The following is a 25,640-nucleotide window of genomic DNA, read 5'->3' on the forward strand; positions in this document are numbered from 1 at the left end:
CTTTTGAAGTAGGCAGGGTATTATCTTGAATGTTTGGTAAAGGAATGGAGACAGGCCTCAGGATAGGATCTATCTACTCAAGAACTTGTTTCTAGCCACTTCCTAGAATGATCCAAGAAAATCCAATTCTAAATGGATTAATTTTTCCAGTGACCTGTATTCTCACTCATTTGACAGTTTCACTGAGTATTCACATATTCTTGACATCAGCTACTCTGTATTTTCAATTATCACATTGCCCCTTGGCTTAAGTTATGAATTTTGGTTTGCTTTTATTCAGAAGGTGTTATCTAAAAACAAATCTTTATTACTTCCCGGTCCTTGGTGATGTATGGAGGAATCTTTAGGCTTGATATTACCTTTGTTTAATTAAAGAACTTTATGATAAATATTAAAAATTATTTTATTATTAAAAGGGAAGAAAAGAATCCTTAAGAGAGTGCTATTTTAGCAGTTATAAACTGCAATTATTTAGTATATTACCAAGATGGTTCTCTGGTAGGGTTCAAGAAGAAAAAACAAAACCTTTCAATTCTTGAGGGTGATCTGTAATCAGAACATTTTAACTAAAGGAAATGAAAAACCATCATTTCAGCCTATTAGACTTTGCCAGCTCTGGTTAATCCCTGAGCTTGGCCCAGTTTCCTATTCCCTAATTTTAGCTACCTGCTTGTTGATATAATTATGCTGGGGTTGGGGGAGGTGGGTATTTTTGAGGGGTAAGGGGGTTGGTAGTGTTTTTTTTTTTGAGGATCAATGGCTTGGCTCCGTAATAGCTACAAAGTTATATGAACTAGACTGCAAAACCTACTGACTTCTAGAAAATTTTAGGATCTGCTCAAATACCCAACAGTCCATGAGCTCACTCAACCCCAAATGTCCATTGTCAGGTTGCCTACCTGTATTTCCATATATCCAAATAAATACCCTAATATAGATGTGCCAGCTAGAGATTATAGGGAGTATAGAAATGTCGAGGCCATGAGGGCCCCATGGGCATTATTGCACACTATTCCTGAAGGTAAATTTCATGGTAAGCAAAGGTAAAGGCTGAAGTGGTAAGTCCTTTGCCTTCTGCCTTTGGTAATGCATTTGCATATTTGCCCTAGAGTGAATCATAAATAGTTTTGTAGATATCAGAGGGAACAAACAAAGTAAGTGGGTCTTCCATGACTGCAATTCTTGGGCATAATGTAGAAGAGGACAATTTAAACTCTTCTGCTCCTTCTGAATACCAATTAGAGGTACGGCTTGTAATGGAGTCTTTCAGAAAAACATGGTAGGCTTCTTAATTCATTTTGCAAAGTAATTAGTGAAGGATTTTTACCAAAGCCTTAATATTTCTGAACTGCACCTAGGCCTCTTTATCATCCAGAGAGGCACCTGTCCTTAGATTAAAAACAAAAAAACCATTGTTTTTGAAGGATTCTTTTTATAATTAACGAATGTAAAGGAGACTGTTATAATATAGTCTTCCAGGAAATAAGGTAGCTGGACAGTGTGTGCCAAATCTTGTAATCCCTAATAAGTTGGGTTGTTTGTCCTAGGCCAGTGACCTGGCCTTTTACCTTGGTTGAGTGTGGAGATGATGAAATCTGTGATGATTATATTCAGTGCTGTACCCTTGATGCTTATTGCCTGCTGTCTTCTACCAGTTTCATTTACATGTAAACATTTCTAGTAACCTGTAATACTTTTCTTCTCCCTTTAGAATTAAACTAGGGAAGCAGATGTGGCTTAAGTGACTGGGCTCCCGCCTACCACATGGGAGGTCCCAGGTTTGGTTCTGGGTACCTTCTAAAAAAGACAGTGATGCAACAGGATGACTCAACAAGAGACAAAAGAAGAAAAACATAATGAGAGACACAACAAAGCAGGGAACAGAGGTGGCTTAAGTTATTAGGCTCCTCCCTTCCTAATTGGAGGTCCCAGGTTCAGTTCCTGGTGCCTCTAAAAAGAAACAAAAGAAGACAGACACAGCAAGTGCAAGCAATAAGGGAGTGTGGAGAGGTAAATAAATGAAATAAATCTTTGAGGGAAAAAAAAAGTACTTAAACAGTTCCTTTATATTTAAAAAAAAAAAAAATGAGTGCAGTGAGCCAATCTGGAAACGTACATTGTCTGCAACTTTATTCATAGGTGGAAAATCCAAATTAAGTTTCTTACATCACCTCTGAATGTGAAAATCTGCCTTCCACCTTTTTGAACTTCCTCTTTACTCTTAAGAATTGTCTTTGTGCCTTGGGGGGCTAGCAGGTAGAGAAGTGAGTATCTAGGTGGATGAACTGATATGGAAGAGAGGAAGAGTGGCACATTTGTAACTGCATATTAGTTTTGGATTGATTAGTTTCCAGACCTTTTTCCCCTATAATATGTATGTATCTAAGGCTCTAAAGTAGTCCTTTGTTATGCTTTTTCTTCTTTTTGATGATTCAGAAAGAGTATCACATGAACAAGAGGTCTTTAGGAACCTTAAGGGGCTAAATTTTCCTCTGTAGATTGTTTAGCTATTGCCGATTTCACGACCTCTACTTTGTAGCCACCTGCTAATCTCTAAAGTGGAGAATGCTGGCAAGTGGATGTGGCTCAACCAATTGGGTGCCCACCTACCACATGGGAGGCCCCAGGTTTGGTACCTAGTACTTCCTAAAGAAGATGAGCAAAACAGCGAGCTGACGCAAGGGTCTGGCACAGTGAGCTGGCACAAGATGACGCAATAATGAGGCACAACAAGGAGACACAATGAGAGGCACAGCAAACAGGGAACAGATGTGGCTCAAGGGACTGGGCATCTCCCTCCCATGGGAGGTCCTGGATTCGGTTCCTGGTGCCTCCTAAATAAGACAAGCAGACACAGAGAGCACACAACAAAGATAGCATAAAAACCAAGGGGTAGGGTTAGAAATAAATAATAAAAATCTTTTTTAAAACCGTGGTGAACAGGCTCTCTGACTTGTACTGATCTAAAGAATCCATCAGATTCTCTGTCTTTCTTGGCACATTCCACTTCTGTCAGACATTGCTCATAAAATAGGGATAACAAAATTGACCTCAATGGGATTGTTGTGAGGATTAACAATTATGTATATAAAGTATATAGCCGGATTCCTTAATCAACCCTTTTTTATTTTTTAAGATTTATTTATTTATTTAATTTCCCCCCCTCCCCTGGTTGTCTGTTCTCTGTGTCTATTTGCTGCGTCTTGTTTCTTTGTCCGCTTCTGTTGTCGTCAGTGGCTCGGGAAGTGTGGGCGGCGCCATTCCTGGGCAGGCTGCACTTTCTTTCGCGCTGGGCGGCTCTCCTTACGGGCGCACTACATTGCGCATGGGGCTCCCCTACGCGAGGGACACCCCTGCGTGGCGCAGCACTCCTTGCGCGCATCAGCGCTGCGCATGGGCCAGCTCCACATGGGTCAAGGAGGCCCGGGGTTTGAACCGCGTACCTCCCATGTGGTAGACGGACGCCCTAACCACTGGGCCAAGTCTGTTTCCCTTAATCAACCCTTATCCTTCCAAACCACTCAGTTTCAGAACCCCAAACCTAGATCAGTTAGTAAATATTCCTTTTTCTTTGCGCTTGCGTCTTGGCTACTACGTGTTGCCAGTAGAAATTTGTGGTTCATCATCTCACCTGAGACTTTAGTGCTGCCATGTAATTTTCCTAAAATGAGATTTTAATCAGCTTTCTTCCTGTCCTGTACAGTGGTCATAAATTGGTGGCCTAGGAGAACTTGGTTCTGTGAACATGTTTTGTTTGGTCTTGAGATGTTTTTTCAAATATTGGGACTAGTTGCAAAAATTTAAAAATAAGGAGATTTTAAATAAAAGTTTAAAGTCTAGCTGCTTTTGAGAAATCGGATGTTCTGAAAACTGGGAGTGCCGTGGCAGTTGCTGTCTTTTCCCTGTCCTCCCAAGTTTGCTGCATTGTCCACCATTCCCTGCATACTTCTACTGGTCTAATTGTTAGATTCACTTGTATTTCTTACTTGATTCCTGTGGGCATTTGCTTTTTGGCCTTGTCCTGTAGGCTCTACCTCCTTCATATATAATCCTTCATATCTGTCACCTTCTCTCCATTCTTCAGACCCATAGCATTTTTCACCCAGAGTACTAGAATAGTGTTCCGTTCCATCTGTCTCTAGTGTTGTCTCTCAATTCTGTCTTCACAGTATATATCAAATTAATTTTTCTAAACTGCATATTGAATCATGTCACTCTCTTGTTTTGAATTCTTTATTGCCTCTATACTTTGTACTTAAGTATAAATTCCTTGGCATGGTGTTGAATTCTACATGATTTTGTCAATATCTCTCCAGCCACTTAATCTTTCTGTTCCTCAATTTTCTCTTCTGGAACATGGGAAAAATAATAGTTCTTAAATATTGGTTATAGTGAGGATTAAATATAAAGCACTTGGGGGAAGCAGACTTGGCCCAGTGGATAGGGCATCTGCCTACTACATGGGAGGTCTGCGATTCAAACCCCGGGCCTCCTTGACCCGTGTGGAGCTGGCCCATGCGCAGTGCTGATGCGTGCAAGGAGTGCCGTGCCACGCAGGGGTGTCCCCCGCATGGGGAGCCCCACACGCAAGGAATGCACCCTGTAAGGAGAGCTGCCCAGCACGAAAGTTCAGCCTGCCCAGGAATGGCACCACACACACGGAGAGCTGACACAACAAGATGATGCAAGAAAAAGAAACAGATTCCTGGTGCCGCTGATGGGGATAGAAGCAGTCACAGAAGAACATGCAGCGAATGGACACAGAAAGCAGAAAATTGGGGGGGGGGGATGGGGAGAGAAATAAGTAAAAAATAAATCTTAAAAAAATAAAGCACTTGGCACATAGTACTCAACACTGTAATTCGGTAAATACTAACTGTTAGTATTCTGATAATGATGTCATGTTTTTTGCTTTTTGCTTTTTGTTTTTTTTCTGGGTCCCAGCATTTCATACTTACTAGCTCTTCTACCTGAAACGTCTTTTTCTTTTTTTTTCTTTTTTTTTAACTTTTTATTGTAGTAATAAATATACAATTTGAAGCTTCCCATTTAACCACATTCAGGTATACAATTCAGTAACATTGATTCTGTTCACAATATTATACTGTCATCATTGATATCCCTACCTCAACTTTTTCATCACCCCATGCAGAAACTCTTCACACCCATTAAGCTATAGCTCTTTCTTCCTACTCCAGCTCCCTACCCTTGGGAACCTATAAACTATTACCTGTTTCTATGAAGTTTTTTTCTAAGTGTTTCATATAAATGAGATCATATAATACTTGTCTTTGTATGTCTGGCTCATTTCACTCAAGGTGTCTTCAGGGTTCATCCATATTGTAGCGTGATTAAAGCCTCATGCCTTTTTATGGCTGAATAATATTCCATTGTATATATATACCACATTTTTTTTATCCATTCACTTGTTGATGCACACTTTGGTTGCTTCCGCCCTTTGGCTATTGTGAATAATGCTGGTAAGAACATTGGTGTACAAATGTCTGAGTCCCTGCTTTCAATTATTTTGCGTAACTACAAAAGGTAGAATCGCTGGGTCATATGGTAATTCTGTTTTCAGTTTTCTGAGGAACTGCCAAACTGACTTCCATAGAAGCTGTACCAGTCTATAGTGCCACCACTCAGAAATAAAAATGCTTTTAATTAATTAGTTTATATGAGGGTGCTTCAATTTCTCTGCTTAAAATTCTACTTATAAAAGGATCCCATTTTAACAAATAACTCTAGAACATTCAGTTTAATGGAATGAAGCCCACTACTGTTTTGCTCCACATTGAGAAATAGCTTATTGTTTTTGGTAATGATATGTACTTTCTGATAAGACAACCGTATATATATGCTAGTGAAGAATCCTGGAATTCAATCTGTTGAATTACCGTATCATTGTGTTGTTTTATATGTGGCCATTCACTTACCAATATATGCCATTCCATCTGTGCTTACAGGCCATCTGTAGGAATGAAACAAATGTTTCAAGTTTTGGAAAACTAAAACTAGCAACCAAGAAGAAAGGAATGATCATTTGTGGAGGCCAGTGACGCCTTTTTTAAGGACAGACTTCTTGTTTATCTCCTAGCTCACTCCCACCCCATTTTACCAGTGATTCAGTTAGCATGAAATTTGCAGGAATAGATCACCAGACTTTCATCTCTGTGCTTGCTTTCTTTTCCTTCTGTCCTTATAGCAGATGTCCCATTTATACCCCCCACTCCTCATCCTGTCAAGATTTGTTTTATGGAAGAAATATGTTCTTATATGTCTTCCTCTTGTAGTATATTCTTTTTTAAAATTTATTTTAATTAATTTATTGAAGTATATCACCCATACATAAACATACATAAACAATAAGTGTATAATAATAGTTGCGAACTTACAAAACAAACATATATAACATTATACAGGACTCTCATAACTCACCCTACCACCAATAACTTGCACTGTTTTTTTTTTTTTAATATATATTAGGCTTCCTTTTTTTAAAAGGCATGACATTTTAAAAATATATTTATTTATTTATTTCTCTCCCCTTCCACCCACCCCAGTTCTCTGTTCTCTGTGTCTGTTTGTTGCGTCGTCTTTGTCCGCTCCTGTTGTTGTCAGCAGCATGGTAATCTGTGTTTCTTTTTGTTGCGTCATCTTGTGTCAGCTCTGTGTGTGCAGCGCCATTCCTGGGCAGGCTTCACTTTCTTCCCCGCTGGGCGGCTCTCCTTACGGGGCACACTCCTTGCACGTGGGGCCTCCCCTATGCGGGGGACACCCCTGCGTGGCAGGGCACTCCTTGTGCACATCAGCACTGCACATGGGCCAGCTCCACACGGGTCAAGGAGGCCCGGGGTTTGAACCACGGACCTGCCATGTGGTAGACGGATGCCCTAACCACTGGGCCAAGTCCACCGCCAACTTGCATTGTTGTTAAACCTTTTTAACTAATGATTAAAGAGCATGTCAGAATATTACTACTAAACAAAGTATTTTTCCTCCAAACCAACCCTATTAATATTATCTTTATATCATTTATGCATGAATATACATAAATAAGTGTATAGTAAAAGTTGTGAACTTACGAAGCCAACATGCATAACATCATACAGGGGTCCCATACATCAACCCTCCACCAACACCTTGCATTGTCGTGAGACAGTTGTTACAAATTATGAAAGAATATTGTTTAAAAATCTTACTACTAATCATAGTCCTTATCTTACATTTGGTGTGTTTTTTCCCCAACCCACCCTATTATTATTTTTAAATATATATATTTTTATGAGAGAAGTTGTAAACTTATAAAACAATCATGCACATGTGCAGAATTCCCAAACAACACCCCTCCATTAACACACCACACTGTGGCGGAACATTTGCTACAGATAAGATAATATCATCTGATTGTTACCATGTCCGTAGTGTACATTTGGCTCACATTTTCTGTACTGCCTTATTACCAACACAATACGTCTTTCGCATACACACAAGAACATTTTATTATTACTGCTAACCACCATCCATAGGTCACTCCAGCTGTTTTTTTCCCATGCTTTTCCACATTCCCAACACCCTGCAGTAGTGATATACATTTGCTCTAGCTCACAAAAGACACTTTTGCATCTGTACCAGCAACCATAATTCTCATCTACCTCTTGGTTTACTATGCTATCCAGTTACTAGATTATTCTCTAGCATTCTGTCAGTTGGCATTTACATACCTAGACTACCATTTCAGCCACATCTGCATTTATAAACTAGCTGTTACTCACTGTGCATTACCATCCTCTCTATGTATTTCCAGACGTTTACAGTAAAGCTAATTAAAATTTCTACATACATTAAACATCAGTAGTTCACTCAGTCTTCCTCTTACCTCCTTTAAGAATCCCGCCACCTACCACCAGGTCTTGAAGATATTTTCCTACAATTTCTTCTAGAAGTTTTATGGTTTTTTTATTTTTAGGTTTTTGATCCATTTTGAGTTAATTTTTGGATCAGGTATGAGGTACGGGTCCTCTTTCCTTCTTTTGGCTATGGATATCCAATTCTTTCAGCACCAATTTTCTGTCCGAGCTATTTGAGTTTGACAGGCTAGTCAAAAGTCACTTGACCATACATGTGAGGGTGTATTTCTGAATCATAAATTTGGTTCCATTGGTCTGTTGTATCTGTCCTCATGCCAGTACCATGCTATTTTTACCCTATAGCTAAGTAATATGATTTAAAGTCTGGAGATGAAAGTTTGCTTTTCCTTTTTATGATGTTTCTGGCTATTCAGGACCCCTTGTCCTTCCAAATAAATTTGATGATCACATTTTCAATTTTTTCTTTAATGCTGGTGGAATTTTTATTGGAATTGCATTAAATCTGTATATCAATTTGAGTAGAATGGACATCTTAATGATATTTAGTCTTCCAATCCATGAACATGGAATGTTCTTCCAGTTCTTTAGGCCTTTTTAAATTTCTTTTAACATTGAGTTGCAGTTTTCTGAATCCAAGTGCTTTACATCGTTGGTTAAGTTTATTTCTGACTATTTGAGTTTTATCTGTCATTTTTTATTTTCATCACTCTTTTTACACTTTTATTTACTTTTATTGATAAATACTCTTCATTTCTAGACTCTCTTCCAGGCCTCTCTCTCCTGTCTTTTCTTTTCAGGCTCTAGCACACCCTTAGTATTTCCTGAAAATCTGGTCTTTTGTTTAGAAATTCTCTCAGTTTGTCTGTGAATATTCTAATCTCACCCTCATTTTTGAAAGACAGTCTTGCTGAATACAAGATTCTTGGCTGGGGAGCAGACATGGCTCAATTGATAAGAGCATCTGCTCACCTTATGGAGGGTCCAGCGTTCGATCCCCAGGGCCTTCTGATCTGTGTGGTAAGGTGGCGCACATATAGTCATGCAGCGTGCAAGGAGTGCCGTGCCTTGCAGGGGCATCTCCACGTAGGGGTACCCCAAGCTCAAGGAGTTTGCCCCGCAAGGAGAGCCTCCCCGCATGAGAAAAGTGCAGTCTGCCTAGGAGTGGCACCGCACACATGGAAAGCTGATGCAAGATGACACAACCAAAAAGAGATTCAGTTTCCCAGCACTGCCAGATAATGCAAGCGGACACAGAAGAAAACACAGCAAATGGACACAGAGAGCAGACAATGGGGGAGGAAGGGGAGAGAAAAAAATAAATCTTAAAAAAAAAAAGATTTTTGGCTGGGAATTTTTCTCTTGTAGTATCTTAAATATATGAGACCATTGTCTTCTTGCCTCCATGGTTTCTGGTGAGAAATCACTTAATCTTGTTGGATATCCCTTATATGTTATGCTTTGCTTTTCTCTTGCTGATCTCAGAATTCTCTGTTTGTCTTTGGCATTTGACATTTTAATGAGTATGTGTCTTAGAGTTGATCTGTTCAGATTTTTTCAGATGGGAGTACTTTGTGCTTCTTGGACATGGGTATCTATGTCCTTCAATAGGGTTGGGAACTTTTTACCATTTTCTCTTCAAATATTCCTTCTTCCCCTTTTTCCTTCTCCTTCTGGGACACCCATGACACATATGTTTGCATGTCTTTTGCTGTCATTTACTTCCCTGAGACCTTGTTCATTTTTTCCATTCTTCATCTTTTCTTTTGTATGTTCACTTTCAGAGGCCATTTCTTCAAGCTCACCAATCCTTTCTTCTGCCTCCTCAAATCTGCCAAGCATGTAGTTGATGCTGTAAGCTGTGGAGGCTCAAGGTGCCCTCATTGTGCCAAGGGCCAATGAAGCTTCTTCCAACTTTCTCCTTTGCCATGGGTAGGGACAGAGTCACAGCTGTGTGGAATAATCCAAGTGCAGGCCCAGACTGTAGTTGCCAGGAGAGACTGCTAAAGCTTCACATTCCTTTCTTCCCTGCCTGTGGTGGGGGTGGAGCTGCAGGTATGAGCAGCAATCTATGCAGTGTGGGTCCAAGACCACAATTGCCCTAGTAGATCTCCAATTTCAGTCTGTGCCAAAGATACCTGCAGTTACCTGGATAGGCTGGTGCAGGGCTGCATGCCGATCTGGGTGAAACAAAGTGGTTCCTGCAGGCACTGAAATTTTCAGTCAGCCTGGCTTCCCCTCAGGCTGGGGGCGGAGTCAGAATGGCAGCTATCAGCCTCTTTCGGACTTGGGCAGATTCATCCCAGCTGTTCCCAGGGTTATATCTTAGCCAGCTGATTCTGCCAATCAGTAGCTGAAATTGACACAGCCAAATGTCTCCTCCTCCCCTCTTTGTGTGAAATGGAGCTTCCAATTCCAGCCACTGAATAGTTCCAGGGGGCAGTTTGTGCTGCCAGAGTAGGACAGTCACCGGCCACCGTGGCTTGGCCAGTAATTTCCCAGAGAGGCTGGCACAGGTCCCCACAGCTTCCCTGCTGGAGGTGGCACCGGGGCCTAGGCTAGAGCTGCAGTCTGACCTGGATTGAAAGAAGCTGGTCCCCACCACCACTGGGATTCTCAGTCCACCCTGCTTCCCCTTGTGTCTGGCGCAGAGTTAAGACGGCAGCTCTCCACCTCTTTCTGACTTGGACAGGCTCAGGCTTTAGCTCTTCTCAGGATTATACTTTGGCCCGCTGAATTTACTTCTCAGTAGCTGAAGTTGGTGCCCAACTATCTTTTCCTCACCTGTTTTTGGGAAGTAGAGCTTTCAGTTTCAGCCACGGAACAGCTTCTGAGGTGGCTTGTGCCTCCAGTGGAGGATGGGCACCAGCCTCCGTGGTGTGGAGTGCTCTACTTATGAGTCTTCTCTGCAGATGGGTGGTCTACTTCTTCCATTTCTTCAAGGATATTGCGGGATGCCCTTCTGGCCTCCTGAAGCCCCCAAACAGGTGCTTCAGCTAGTTCCAGAGAGTTCTGGCTGTTTACTAACTGCCCTGTAGCAGGAGCTGACTCTAAGAGTGCCTTACTCCGCCGCCATCTTGCTGGTTCTCTTGTAGTATATTCTTTTGATGATTGTCCATTTCTATATTTGTGACATGTCCCTTTATGGGAAATGATACTAGTCTACATTCTATTAAGTGTGATTTTGCCAATAAACCCTTTCTATATAACTTGGAACATTGTATTAATTTTTTGGTATTGTAAGACATCCTATAGAAACGACATATTTAGCTTGCAGTGTGGTTAGGCTGTTTGAATGTATGAAAATTGCTGTATTTGGGTTTCATCTTCTAATTCACTTCCTGTCTTGGGGGATGATCAGAACATAGTCATCATAATGAGAAAAATATAAATTGTCTCTTAAGGATGATGTTTCATTCCAGATCTCCAGTTTCTGTAAGCCTCCTTCCTAAATGTCAATTGCTGGCTATTCTTTTTAATTTTTACTTGATTTTTATTTTAGATCACAGATTCTGCTGGCCATATTCTATACTCCAAGGAGGACGCAACTAAGGGGAAATTTGCCTTTACCACTGAAGATTATGACATGTTTGAAGTATGTTTTGAGAGCAAGGGTAAGTCCTATTTTCCCTAGATTAAGCATCATCTCCTGACTCCATAGTACCTGCTGAAATTAGGCAGAGCATGAACTTCTGTCTCTTGGGCCTGAAGGAAGGGGAAATGAGAACTGTGTATTTGCTGAGGCTCATGCACATATAAGTGCAAGTTGGAACTCTTAATTTTGAAATTATTTCAAACACACCAGACGGTTGCAAAAATGATACAAAACCAAAGATAAAACACACACGCAAATGATATTAAACCAAAACAACAAACTCTAAGTAACATTTTCTCCCTCCCTCCCTTCCTTCCTTCTTCTTTCTCTCTTTCTTTCTATATTGATCCATCCATCTTTCTGTCTTCTAAACATGTGAGAGTAGGTTGCATGCATCATGCTCCTTGAAAGCTTAATATGTTCATGTATATATCCTAAGAACAAGGATATTCACTTATGTAACCTGATTGCATAAGATTAGTTATCAAGTTCCAGAAAGTAAACATTAATATAAAAGCATATAATCTATATCCTACTTTTTTCAGTTGTCCCAATAATGTCCTTTTGAGCTTTTTCTCTATTATTAGATCCAGTCCAAGATCATTACTCTTTCTCCTTTTTTTTTCTAATTATGAAAACATATATCAATGTAAACTTTCACCTCTCAGCTACTCTTAAGCATACAACTCAGTGGGACTAATCACATTTACAGTGTTTAGCTACCTTCACCACCGTCCATTACCCACACTTTTCCATCACCTCAAACAGAGATCCTACCCCCATTATGTATTGGCTCCGCATCGCCCCCCTCCCTTTTTATTGCACCTGGTAACTTTATTGTACTTTGTGTCTCTGTGAATTTCTATGTTCTGGTTATTTCATATAAGTGGAATCATACAATATCTGTCCTTTTGTGTCTGACTCATTTCATTCAACATGATATTTTCAAGGTTTATCCCATGTTGTAGTATGCATCAGAACGTTATTCCTTTTATAGCAGAATATTGTTCTATTGAATATATATACCACTTTTTTTTTTGTTTATCCACTCATCCGTTTTTGTACACTTGGGTTGCTTCTACCTTTTGACTATTGTGAATAATGTTGATATGAACATGGATGTACAGATATCTGAGTCCCTGATTTGATATTTGGTTAAATACCTAGGAGTGGGATTGCCAGGTCGTGTGGTAATTTATACATTTAACGTGTTGGCAAACTGCGAAACTGTTTCCCATTGCAGCTGCACTATTTTACATTTCCACCAACAATATACTAGGGTTCCCTTTTCTCTGCATCCTTGTCAACACTTATTTTCTGGTTTTTGTCTGTTTGTTTGTTTTAAATAATAGCCATCCTAGTGGATGTAAAGTAGTATTTCATTGTAGTTTTAATTTGCATTTCTCTGATGGTCAGTGATGCTGAGCATCTTTTCGTGAGTTTATTGGCCATTTGAATATCTTCTTTGGAGAAACGTCTATTCAGATCTTTCACCCATTTTTATATTGGGTATTTGTCTTTTTGTTATTCAGTTGTAGGAATTCTTTATTCTGAATATTTAATCCTTATCAGACACATGGTTCCAAATATTTTCTCCCATTCAGTAGGTTGTCTTTTCACTTTCTTGATAATGTTCTTTGATATACAAAAGTTTAAAATTTTGATGAAGTCTATTTTTCTATTTTTTTCTTTAGTTATTGGTGCTTTTAGTATAAAATCCAAAAATCCATTGCCTACTAGAAAGTCCTGAAGATATCTCCCTATGTTTTCTTCTAAGAGTTTTATAGTATTAGCTCTTATATTTAGTTGTGTTTTTTTTTAAGGATTTTTTTAAAAAATTTATTTCTCTCCCTTTCCCCCACCCCCCCCAGTTGTCTGCTCTCTGTGTCCATTCACTGTGTGTTTTTCTGTGACCGCTTCTGTCCTTATCAGCGGCACCAGGAATCTGTGTTTCTTTTTGTTGCGTCATCTTGTTGTGTCAGCTCTCTGTGTGTGCGGTGCCATTCTTGGGCAAGCTGCACTTTCTCTCACCCTGGGCGGCTCTCCTTACAGAGCGCACTCCTTGCGCGTGGGGCTCCCCTACGCGGGGGACACTCCTGCGTGGCATGGCACTCCTTGCGTGCATCAGCACGACGCATGGGCCAGCTCCACATGGGTCAAGGAGGCCCGGGGTTTGAACTGCGGACCTCCCATCTGGTAGGCAGACGCCCTATCCATTGGGCCAAGTCTGCTTCCCTTATATTTAGTTGTTGATCCATTTTGAATTAATTTTTGTATATGATGAGGGGTAAGGGTCCACCTTCATTCTTTTGCATGTGGACTTCCAGTTGTCCCAGCACTGTTGAGGAGACCTTTATTTCCACATTGAATGGATTTGGCACCTTTATAGAAAAGTGGCCATAGATGTGTGGGTTTATCTTTGGATTCTCAGTTCTATTCCACTGGTTTCTGTATGTCCATCTTTACGCCAGTACCACACTGTTTTAATTGTTGTAGCTTTGTAGTACCTTTTTTTCTTTTTTTTAAGATTTATTTATTCATTCCCCCCGTTGGCTGCTCTCTGTGTCCATTTGCTCTGTGTTCTCCTGTGTCTGCTTGTATTTTCATTAGGTGGCTCTGGGAACTGGTCCTGGGACCTTCTGGAGTGGGAGAGAGGCAGTCATTCTCTTGTACCACCTCAGCTCCCTGATTCACTGCGTCTCTTATTCTCTCTCCTGTGTAGCTGTTTTTTTTGGATCATCTTGCTGCACCAGCACTCCGCATGGGCCAGCTTGCCACACAGGCCAGCATGCCTGCATCAGTATGCCCTGGGCATCAAATCCTGGGCCTCCCTTATGGAAGATGGGTGCCCAATTTCTTGAGCAATATTCGCTTCCCTGTAGTACATTTTGAACTCAGGAAGTGTGAGTCTTCCAACTTTTTTTTTTTTTTTTAATGGAAAGATTAAGAGATTTATTATAGGAATTGACTCATGTGACCATGAGGATCAGCAAATCCGAATTCTGTAGGGCAGGCTGCAAGACTGGAACTCCATGAAGGTGATGTTGAATTCCTCAGGAGAAGCCTCAAGTAGGGAAGTCTGATGAAGGTGACAATTTCCTAGGAGAGGATGGCTGGAGTTCTGTGGCTATGAAAATGTCCAAATCAAGGCATCATTTGGCAATGCTTTCTCCCTGAAGATGGGCTGCTGGTGATCCTGGACTCCTCTGTCACATGGCAAGGAACATGGTGGCATCTGCTGGTCTCTCACTTCTCTTCCAGGTTTTGTGGTTTTCAGCTTCTGGCTTCTGTGGCTTTCTCAAGTCTTTCAACTTTGTTCTTCTTTTTCAAGATTGTTTTGGCTGTTCAGGGCCCCCATTCAGTTTCATATGAATTTGAGGATCATCTTTAACATGTATGCAAAAAGGATTGCTGGAATTTTGATAGGAATTGTATTGAATTCATAGAACACTTTTGGTAGTATTGACATCTTAACAATATTAAGTCTTCCAGTCCCTGAACATGGGATGTTTTTCTATGTATTTGGATCTTTAATTTCTTTCTATAGTGTTTTATAGTTTTCAATATACAAGTCTTTCACCTCATTGGTTAAATTTATTCCTAGGTCTTTTATTCATTTAGATGCTATTGTAGCTAGAATTTTTTATTTTATTTTATTTTATTTAAGTTTCCTTTTCAGATTGTTCATTCTGGTGTATAGAAACCCAGCTGACTTATGTGTGTTTATCTTTTATTGTAAAGTTTTGCTGAACTCAATTACTAGTTCTAGTAGCTTTCTTATGGATTTTTTGGAATTGTTTATATATATATATAGGCTCACACGTCTTAGGAATAGGAATAATTTGACTTCTTTCTTTCCAATTTGGATGCCTTTTATTTCTTTCTTTTGGCAGATTACTCTGGCTAGAATTTCCAGTACAATGTTGAATAACAGTGGTGAAAGTGGGCATCCTTGTGTTGTTCCCGATCTTAGGAGGAAAGCTTTCAATTTCTCACCATTGAGTCGATATATATGTATATATATATTTCTTCACAGATGCCCATGATCATGTTGAGATAGTTACCATCTCTCCTTGTTTTCTGAGTGCTTTTTATCATGAAAGGATTTTAGATTTTGTCGCATGCTTTTTCTATATTGAGATGAGCATGTGATTTTTTTTCTTCACTCTATTTTGTGGTGTATTACATTGGTTGATTTTTTTTATGTTGAGCCACCCTTGCATTCCTGGGATAAGTCCCACTTGATCTTGGTATGTAATCCTTTCGATGTATTGTTGGGTTTGGTTCGCTAGTATTTTGTTGAGGGTTTTTGCATCTATATTCATTAGAGATAATTGGTTTGTAATTTTTTTTTCTTGTGATATCTTTATCTGTCTTTGGTATTAGGGTGCTACTGGCCTCATAAAGTGAATTTGGAACTGTTCCCTCCTCTTAAATTTATTTGGAAAAGTTGAAAAGTATTGGTGTTAATTCTTTGCATGTTTGGTGAAATAAACCCTTGAAGCCATCTTGTTCTGAAATTTTCTTTATTGGGAGACTTTAAGTTACTGATCCAATCTCTATTTGCTAATGGTCTGTTGAAATCTTCTGTTTTTCTTATGTCAATTTAGTTAATTTTTGTGTTTCTAGGAATTTGCCCATTTTATTGATGTTGTTAATTTGTTGGCATTCATTTGTATATAGTATTCTTTCATAATCATTTTTATTTTGTTAGGTCAGTAGTAATGTCTCCCTTTTCATTTCTGATTCTAGTTATTTGTGTCTTTTTTTTCTTTGTTAGTCTAGCTAAAGGTTTGTCAATTTATTGATCATTTCAGAGAATCAACTTTTGGTTTTATTGGTTCTATATTTTTTTCTATTCTTTAATTATTTGTGTGTCCACTCTACTCACATTGGGTTTAGTTTTCTTGTCTTTTTCTCATTCCTCCAGGTGTGAGGTTAAGTTACTGGTTTGAGATCTTTCTTCTTTTTTAGTATAAGCATTTACAGCTTCAAATTTCCCACTGCCTTTTCTGCATCCCATAAATTTTAATAGGTTATGTTTTCCTTTTCATTAGTCCCAATATATTTCCTAATTTCCCTTGTGATTTCCACTCTGAGCCATTGGTTAGTCAGTTTCCACGTATTTGTGAATTTTCCAGGTCTCCTGCCATTGATTTGTAGCTTCATTCCATTGTGGTCAGAGATGATACTTTGAATGATTTCAATCTTTTTAAATTTTTTGAGGGAATTTTCTGTGTGTACTTGGGAAGGATGTAGAAATGGAAATTCTCTCTTCTGTCTGCTGAAATCATCACATCTCCTTTTAAGGCCTTCAGGTGATTGGATGAGACTTCTCTCATTGTTGAAGGCAGTCTCCTCAGTTGATTGTATAAACGATGTAATCAGCCATAGATGCAATCAACTTCCTGATGATTTAAATCCATGAAATATCCTCACTAACAGTCAGGCCAGTGCTTGCTTGACCAAACAACTGGACACCATAATCTGGCCAAACTGACACACGAACTTAACCATCTTTGTCTACTCCTTGTCAGTGTGGTAGTTATACGCATCTCCTTAAACCATAATTAATCTCTCAATAAAAGCATTAACAGTCATATTTTCTTCTGTCTTCAACTGCCCTGCATACAACAAGAAACACACTAATGTTCCCCAGAATGGGGTGCGAATCCTTGGGTAACATTCACTTTTAAACTTCATATCTTATAAAACTAAAATACTGCAACTTGAAGTTAATGCAATTTATGTCATATAAGAGGATAAGATAGGGAAGAAAACAAAGATATTTGCCTTATGTATATATAAAAACATACTCGAAACAAGGAAGAAATATTCATAACCATTATAGTCCTTATTTCTGCACCTGGTCAGTTGGTTGTAGGTCATATTTTTAACTACATTCTTCTACTACCCATTGTATATTCCCTTTACCCTGAGCGAAGATCTCAGCTGGCTGTGGTTATTTGCCTGGGGGAGGGGGATGACCCAAACTTTCATTCCTGAAGTTTCTGGGCTGTTAGATTCCTGAAGTTTCTGGGCCATTAGTAGTCTTGCCTGGATGGGGTTGTTGCAATTTTCCATTGACTTTAATCACAGGGAATGGTAGTACTAAGATAAACCCTAGGGAATCTCCGTATTTCAGGCAATCTCTCCCTTACCTTCATTATGTAGTTGTAATTCTATTTCCCTTGATAGTCAGCATCAGTTACCCCAGCCAATACAGTAATTCACTTCTTTGACTGTTGATTCAGAGGCATGAGGAGCTCAATCAAAGTGGCCAAGTGGAAGTCTTAACTTCCAGTTCATTAGAATCATTGTTTTTTCTCCTGGTGGAACCATTCCTTCTTTTGGAACTAAGAACTGTAGAAGAGCAGAACTTAAGATTGCAGGGACAGGAAGCAAAAATTTTTCTAGTGGATCACTTTGGATAATAGTAAGTGGTGCCACTCCCTTTACCACCCCTTGATTTCTGAACCCATGAATCTGGCTATAGGAGAAACACCACCATAGCGTGGATGCTAATTCATAGCATACACAGCTTCTTGGAAAACATTGCCCCACCCCTGCAAGGTAGTGTCATCCAGTTGGCACTGTAATTGAGTCTTCAAACAGCCATTCCATCATTCTATCAATATAGCTGCTTCAGGATGATGAGGAACATGGTAAGACCAGTGAATTTCATGAGCATGTGCCCATTCTCACACTTCTTTTGCCATGAAGTGGATTTTGTAATCAGAAATAATGCTGTATGGAATACCATGACAGTGAATAAGTCATTCTGTAAGTCCTTGGATGGTAGTTTTGGCAGATACATTGCATGCAGGGAAAGTAAATCCATATCTGGAGTATGTGTCTTTTACAGTTAGAACAAAACACTGCCCCTTCTATGATGGAATCTGTGTTTCTTTTTGTTGTGTCATCTTGTTATGTCAGCTCTCAATGTATGTGGCACCATTCCTGGGCAGGCTGCACTTTCTTTCGCCCTGGGCGGCTCTCCTTACGGGGTGCACTCCTTGCGCACGGGGCTCCCCTATGCGGGGACACCCCTGTGTGGCAGGGCACTCCTTACGCGCATCAGCACTGCGCATGGGCCAGCTCCACTCGGGTCAAGGAGGCCCGAGGTTTGAACCACGGACCTCCCATGTGGTAGGCAGATGCTCTAATCACTGAGCCAAGTCCGCTTCCCCCTCCCCAGGCTTTTTCTGAGCACGTGTCTTGTCCTGTGCATGCATACCTGGCCTTGGTAATTCCCTTATTTGCCCCAAGGAAATAGTGTTTCCTCATGATTCTTCTGGTCCTACACTGTATGTCCCACAGCCAACAATCTCTTGTCTGTCACCACACAAATTGGCAGAGACATCCATGCATCCTAGTAAGTGTACAGGACTTATTCTGCTACCCGGTGGACTGGGCCCAGGGATCCACACTGGGAGTGCAGAGCAGCGGTGAACCAAGCTAGGGAGGGGCGTGGGTGGAGCCAGCAAGGGCTGTGTAAGATTTTCCTGCTATTTGTAATTATCCTTTTTCTTCTTTTGGTGATTTATGGAGCTCTGAGAAAGGTGGTTCTACCAGTTTTTGTTTCTTTAAATCTTCTCTTAGGGGATAGAACCCTGGAATACCTCACTCTGCCGTTGTGGTGACGTTGTGACATACTTGCATTGAATGCTAGAGTTAAATTGATTACAGATGCTAGAAAATAGTGTGTTTACATGCTAATAACGTTTTCTCAGGGATTAGAAATAGGGATTATCTGACAAATAGTGTATGACAAAGTCATAAGCAGTTTTGTTCTCCAGAGAACTTGTTGTTTTTTAGTCCCAATATCTTGCTATTGATTCTTCTGTATGTTTCAAGGTCAAGATCCCATGATAACTTTCAGGCTGATTACATGGCTGAAATGGTGGGTGATTTCTTTTCACTGTTCTTTGACTTCGAGGACACTATACCTGGAAAGCTGTACACATTTATACCTGTTATTTTAGTTGATGCCCTTTTGGGCTGCAAGTCCTAGAAACCTTTTTAAAGATTTAAAGAAAAATGGGAGAGAGCAATTTTGACTCTTTAAACTCATAGGTCCATAATGTGATAGTGGCCTTAGGCATGACTTGATCTGGAGGTTTTAACAGTGGTTAGAATTCTGTGTATTTTTTCGTTTCCTGCTCTCCTCTTGTCTCCATTTGACTTTATCCTCAGGCTCTCTCCATATGGCAGCCAAAGAACTATTGGCAGTTTTAGGCTTATAGGAGGTTCAGAATGTATGATCCTAGTTGAAGAGAAAGTACCTTTTCCAATTGGGCCAGCAGATTCCCAGGAAAATTCCAAGCAGCACATCAACTATGCTTTTGACAGTTAACAAAGAATTGACTCCCTTGATCTAAAGCATGTCAACTTAGTTTAAAAGCTGAAGGAGTTCACCTGGATAAAATAGTAACAAAATAAACAGAATAGTAGGTTTAAGAATAGAAAATTAAAGGGTTTTAATAGTGATTTAATGATTGACATCTTTCTCCCTGCCCCCGCCCTTGCCAGTTCCATGATCTCCCAACAGTATTCTAGACATTTCTACATGGTTACCTCAGACCAAGATGTCTGAGACTTTATTCATGAACTTTTCTTTCACATTAGTCCCTTTTCTTTCATCAGCATTACCACCATCCTTCCAATTACTAAGGCTCACATTTTTGCCTTTTCTAGTTCGTCACCAAGTTATGCCGATACTTCTTTCAAAATATCTCTGTGTCTGTCACCACTCAAATCTGAACTCCAGTCTTTTAAATCATGGAGTATGTTACTAGCCTTCTGTTACTCCTGTTTTTTTTTTTTTAAATTATTTATTTATTTATTTTTTTAAATTACATTATGAAAAATATGAGGTCCCATTCAACCCCACCGCCCCCGCCCCCCACTCCCCCCACAGCAACACTCTCTCCCATCATCATGACACATCCATTGCACCTTACTCCTGTTTTTTGTATATACAAATAATGCTACCAGATTTATCTTCCAAAACACATCTTTCATCCCATCAGTCTCCTTTTCAAAAACTTTCTCTCCTCTATCATGGCAGTAATGTTTCTGTTCTATAGAATGAAACCTAGAAGGTTTCAATGAAACCTAGAGCTAGAAGGGATTTTAGCAACATGTCCTTCAATAATCCAGTGCAGCCTTATCTTCTGCTACTCATTAGCCTTATCTTCTGCTAGTCATTAGGTCTCAGCCAGCCTGTTTTAATCTGCCTTCTAAACATGTTATATTTATTCATTTGCCAGACCACCCTCTTCTTATACATGAGCTGACCTATAGTTCTTTTAGAGTACTTCCTTCAACCATTCTATCCTACTTAATTTTCATTGATTTGCTCATTCAGCAAATATTTATTAAGTGCCTCATATATGCCAGGATATATCAGTGAATAAAACAGAAGTCCCTGCTCTCATGGAGCTTACATTTTCATTGGGAGAGATAGCAAACAAATAAATATGTCTGATATGTATGTCAGATAGTGATGAAAGCTTTGGAGAAAAATAAAGCAAAGGCCTTGAGATACTAAGCATGTCTCAGAAACAGCAAGGAAGTTAGTGTGGCTTTCTGTAAATATTACATCACTTACTGATTGGATTATTTGGGAATTTAATTATATATATATTGCCTTGTATTGTTTAAATGTCTCATATATGTCTTTCTTTCCAAATTATATTTTAAACTCTTTGATGGTAGAAAATGTGTTTTGTTCCCTCTGAATTTCTTATATGCTGATACTGTGTGTGTAGATGATTTGGATATGTATGTATATATATATTTATATATATGCACATACACATGTCCACCCTATTTCTAGTTTCATTTGTGTTCTCTCTCTTTTCTGCCATGGAGACCTGATACCTTGTGGTATTTGGAGGACCTTTTAAAAAATTGTGTATTGGGGAGCTGATGTAGCTGGTGAGTGCTGGCTTCCCACATACAAGATCCCAGGTTGAATCTCTGGCCCTGGCACCTCAAAAAAAAAGTGTATTTATTTGCCAGGCAAATGCAGAGAGAAATTTCCAAAGTCCTTAAAAGAAAGACCCTTTCCAGCTGTGATGTCAGCTAAGGGGATGGGCTTACTGTTCTGTGCAAGAGACTGTATGGTCTGGACTCTGACCAGCCAGAGATTGTGGTTTCACTTGGGATTGAATGATGTGCTGTGGCAAACAGGGAGATGGGGGAAGAGTCTGTCAGGAAGAGGGTATGCTGATCATTTGGACCAAGTGGGGCTGTGAGCTACATGGATTTCACAACTTCTTAAATGAGGAAGGGGAAGCAAAAATTTGCATTGCATCTCTTATGGGCAATGCCATGATCAGTATTACACATCAGATTTGGGAGAAGTGACTTCGGTGGGTACCACTTTTTTGTTTTGTGCTTTGGAGAGTGTTGGTTTAATGCTCAGAAAGACCTTTGAGTCTTGTTTTAGTTTGTCCTTTATCTTACCCATCTTATATCTTTTGTTTTCAAATTCATCTTTCCAGTCTATCCAAAAAAAGTTCTTTACTGTTTTTTGAACTTGCCATTCTCATTTCGTATCTGAGCTTTTCCCGGTTCTTTGCCCTCTGCCAGAATACTTTGCTTCAAGTCCTCCCTTCACATTCTCCTTCAGTGAAGTCTGTTCACAACTAATCTCTTTTCTCTTACCATTGTTCCATATAACTTATATTGTCTGAACCAGTTGTTTTGGCTTAAAGTTTTATACTGCTTTGCATTCTTTTCTTTTTTTTTAAACAATTTTATTGAAATATACCTTACATGCCACAAAAAGTATACAATTCAAAGAGTTTTAGTAAATGTATAGAGATGAACAGCCATCACCATGATCTATTTTAGAACATTTCTCCACCCCAAAGAGTTCTTATTCTTATGCCCATTTACTGCTTTACTTTCTTAATGTAGCTATTATGTATATGTATGAGTTAGATCCCTATTGAATTATTTGAAGGCATAGACTGTACTTCTTAAAAATCTCCACCACAGTTCTAGTACCCAGTGAGTTCTCAATGAATAGTTGCTGAATTGACTTCAGACCATTTCAGAAAACCTTCCATGTCTCTCAGGCAGCAGAGGGTACGTACAGTTCCATCTCCTGCTTAACTCCAGGGCTTAAGTAACACTACTTTTCCCTAAATTTCTAATTTCATGCAGGCAATTTTTTATTTTATAGTTAAGCAAATGCCAGGGGATTGGGGTTGAGCATTTTTTAGAGTCCTTAGAGTCTTTGATTAGAATTAGAATTCCTTTTTAATTAAGCTGAATCAGATTAACTTTTCTAATATGAACATTACTGTGTTGGTCCTACTATCCCAAGTAGGCATTTTCCCTGAGAATTATACTCTTATTATAATTATAAAATATTTTCTTAGGCTGTTCTCTTAAGGTCTTTGTGGAAATAGCCCTATAACCGATTGTTTGCCTGTGAAGTGGGCTTTACATTGATCAAAATGTTTGAATTAAAATGAATGTTAGATAAAACCTATGTTATTTTCAGTACTCATGTTTGTATTAAGTAAATCTAAGCTTCGCATATATCTAAACAGTCCTAATTGAGCATGACCTCAGTTAGATGGGCAACCTTTTCACATGTGGAAATGTGCGTTTTCAACTTAAATTGGCACCCTCTACCTCTTGATCTATATGCAACTGGATTTCAGACTGTTTTGACTTTTGAGTGTTATTTCCTAATCCAATAAGCCTGTTTGTTTTCTCTTCCCCCATTCTATTCTCCTGTAATACCAGCTGCAGTATCTGTGTCCTGCCCACTCGGAGATGTGTGCCAGCAGCATGTTCTTGTTGCTTTCCGGCACTCCACACAGATAGGGGCTTTGTCTGGAATGCTTGTGATTTTAGCCAGAGCCAGGATTTTTCTGCAGCTGAGTAAGAGGAGGAGTTGGGTCTGTTTCCCTCTATTGAGGGGGTAGGGGTTAGGGGGGTGGGGTGGGCGGGTGATTTCCCGGAATTTTAAATATTCCACACAATGAATCTTTTGATTTTTTTTCTCAGGAACAGGGCGGATACCTGACCAACTCGTGACCCTAGACATGAAGCATGGAGTGGAGGCAAAAAATTATGAGGAGGTATGTTCTGCCATATCAGCCAAAGGAGGCAGTAGTGCTGTGCTATGAGGTTTCTCTGACCAAATCAGGCCAGTAGGCTGGGCATTCCCCAGAAGTCCATAATTTTCTCAGCAGTCACATGATAACTACAGTCTTATTGATGCAAAAACAATTATATTAACAGCCCTGAACAATTCAGCCAAAGGACTGAACCAATTGTCCAATGGAAGTGTTGGTGTTATAAAACCCTGAAGCATACTCTATTAGCTCTCTTGAGGCAAAAACCAGGTATATACAATTATAATTTTTTAAAGTTGAAATTCATTTATGTGTTAATGTCCAAGGTTAGGAAAAGTGATTGTTTTTAATTCCTAAGGCCTTTTTTCAGGACTGACAACTATGTATATTTCTAGGAGATAGATTCATTGCTATTTAGACTTAACTTATTCTCTCTTTGAGAAACAATAGTCAAAATTAGATTTTAGTTGAGATAATTTTAGACTCTTAATGAAGAGGACAGAATGGAGGAAAAAACTTTTAAGAGACTAGGTTTGGTGATCGTGAATAGAAATTTAATGCTGACAGAAAATATTACTGCATAGTAAAACTAACTTATTTATTTGGGTAATAGGAAGATGGAGGTGTGCATAGAATAAGGAGAAGGGGAACTGTGGTTTTTCATCTTTGTTATGAGAAACTTTGGGGGCAGCACAGAATGGTTCATCAAATGAAGAGCACCTTTAAAAAACCACAAGAACTATATATAAGACTGGAGGATTGATCTTTACAGAAAGATAAGAGTATTTTTACCCAGCAAAACGGTACCTTTTGGTATGAGGAAGAGGGAGAGAACAGGAAATGTAAATAGCTTTTTAAGAATGTAAACTAAATGAAGGAAGATTGTTTTAGGTCATTTAAGAGAATTTTTTAGGAATGATGGAACTGGAACAGACTTTGTTCATGTTTGATCAGGACTTTGGAAGGGAAATATCTTACAATGGAAGATTATTGGAAGTGACTGCTCATTCTGCAACAGGAAGTAGTAGTAGATCAGTTGCCCCTCTTGAGGTCTTTTCCCCCCTTTTCTTGTTCAAGTATTCAGTTAAATTGCATTATTTGTATGCAAATAAATAGGAGCCAATGAATGGAAATCTAATTCCTAGTAGAGATATAGAATTGTTGTTTGTCCCCAGGGCCTGGGCTAGTTTAACTAAAAGAAATAAAGCAAGAGACCTTCTTTATTTGATGTGTTTAAGAGTAAATTAAAAGAAAAAAAGAGAGTACATTGAAAAAAATTTTTAAGCCTTCATGATTCAGCAGAACTTGAATTATATTTTAAATATATATGGGTTAAAGTGCTATTGTAAGGTATAAAACAATAAAAAAACTTTTTGTGAGGAATAAGATATTAAAAGGTAGAAAAGTAGGTAAAATAATTTTTAGTTTGTGATTACTGCTGCTATATTCTAAACATACATTCATTGAATTCCTGCTATGTGGAATTTGACCTGTTATTACCTTTTTTCCTCCAACATGATGGCTATCATTAAGTGATATCTATTAAATAACAGGGCACCTGGTTCTCTATTAGATACTAGGCAAGGCTTCTTTCCCCTCTAAAACAAATGACATTATTTTGGGTATACATATAGAATGATGTGGACTAAATTATTGTATCACATTTTAGAATCCTAGTACATCTTGGAATTTCCATTGTCTTCAGGCTTCGTTGACATTGGGAGAGGGGCTTTATCTTTCCTGACCTTCTTCTCACCCAAAAGGGGAATCCCTAACAGAAAGGAAACCACGGCTCTTCCTTTGCCTGCTTCCTGCTTCGGATGTCTGGCACGTCCTAAGCCCGTCTTTGCGCACATGGTTACAACATAGCTCAAGCTTCTGCTTCTGAACCAAGAAACTCCTCCCCCTTACTTTTCTTTAACCTCCCCTAAACAGCAGACCAGAATGAGGCAAAAAAGGAGTGGTTATAACACAGGCCGAAGATAAAACCTTTCTCATTCTATGGCTAGACTCCCTTGAATCTTGCTTAGTAGAAAGAGCTGTTAATTGTCTCTGGGCTAATGCAGGTGACAA

The 25,640-nt window shown here is 39.3% G+C and overlaps 1 protein-coding gene across 1 annotated transcript in view; it reads left to right on the plus strand.

Annotated features, from left to right (window-relative positions):
* Window positions 1-25,640, plus strand: part of TMED10 (transmembrane p24 trafficking protein 10) — a 57,698-nt gene that overhangs the window by 17,542 nt on the left and 14,516 nt on the right. The window contains exons 2-3 of the mRNA XM_004455178.5: window positions 11,371-11,482; window positions 23,497-23,570. Coding sequence (XP_004455235.1) covers window positions 11,371-11,482; window positions 23,497-23,570 — 186 coding nt within the window. The remainder of the gene's footprint in view (window positions 1-11,370; window positions 11,483-23,496; window positions 23,571-25,640) is intronic.

This window comes from Dasypus novemcinctus, chromosome 3 (assembly GCF_030445035.2).
Source record: "Dasypus novemcinctus isolate mDasNov1 chromosome 3, mDasNov1.1.hap2, whole genome shotgun sequence".
NCBI lineage: Eukaryota > Metazoa > Chordata > Mammalia > Cingulata > Dasypodidae > Dasypus > Dasypus novemcinctus.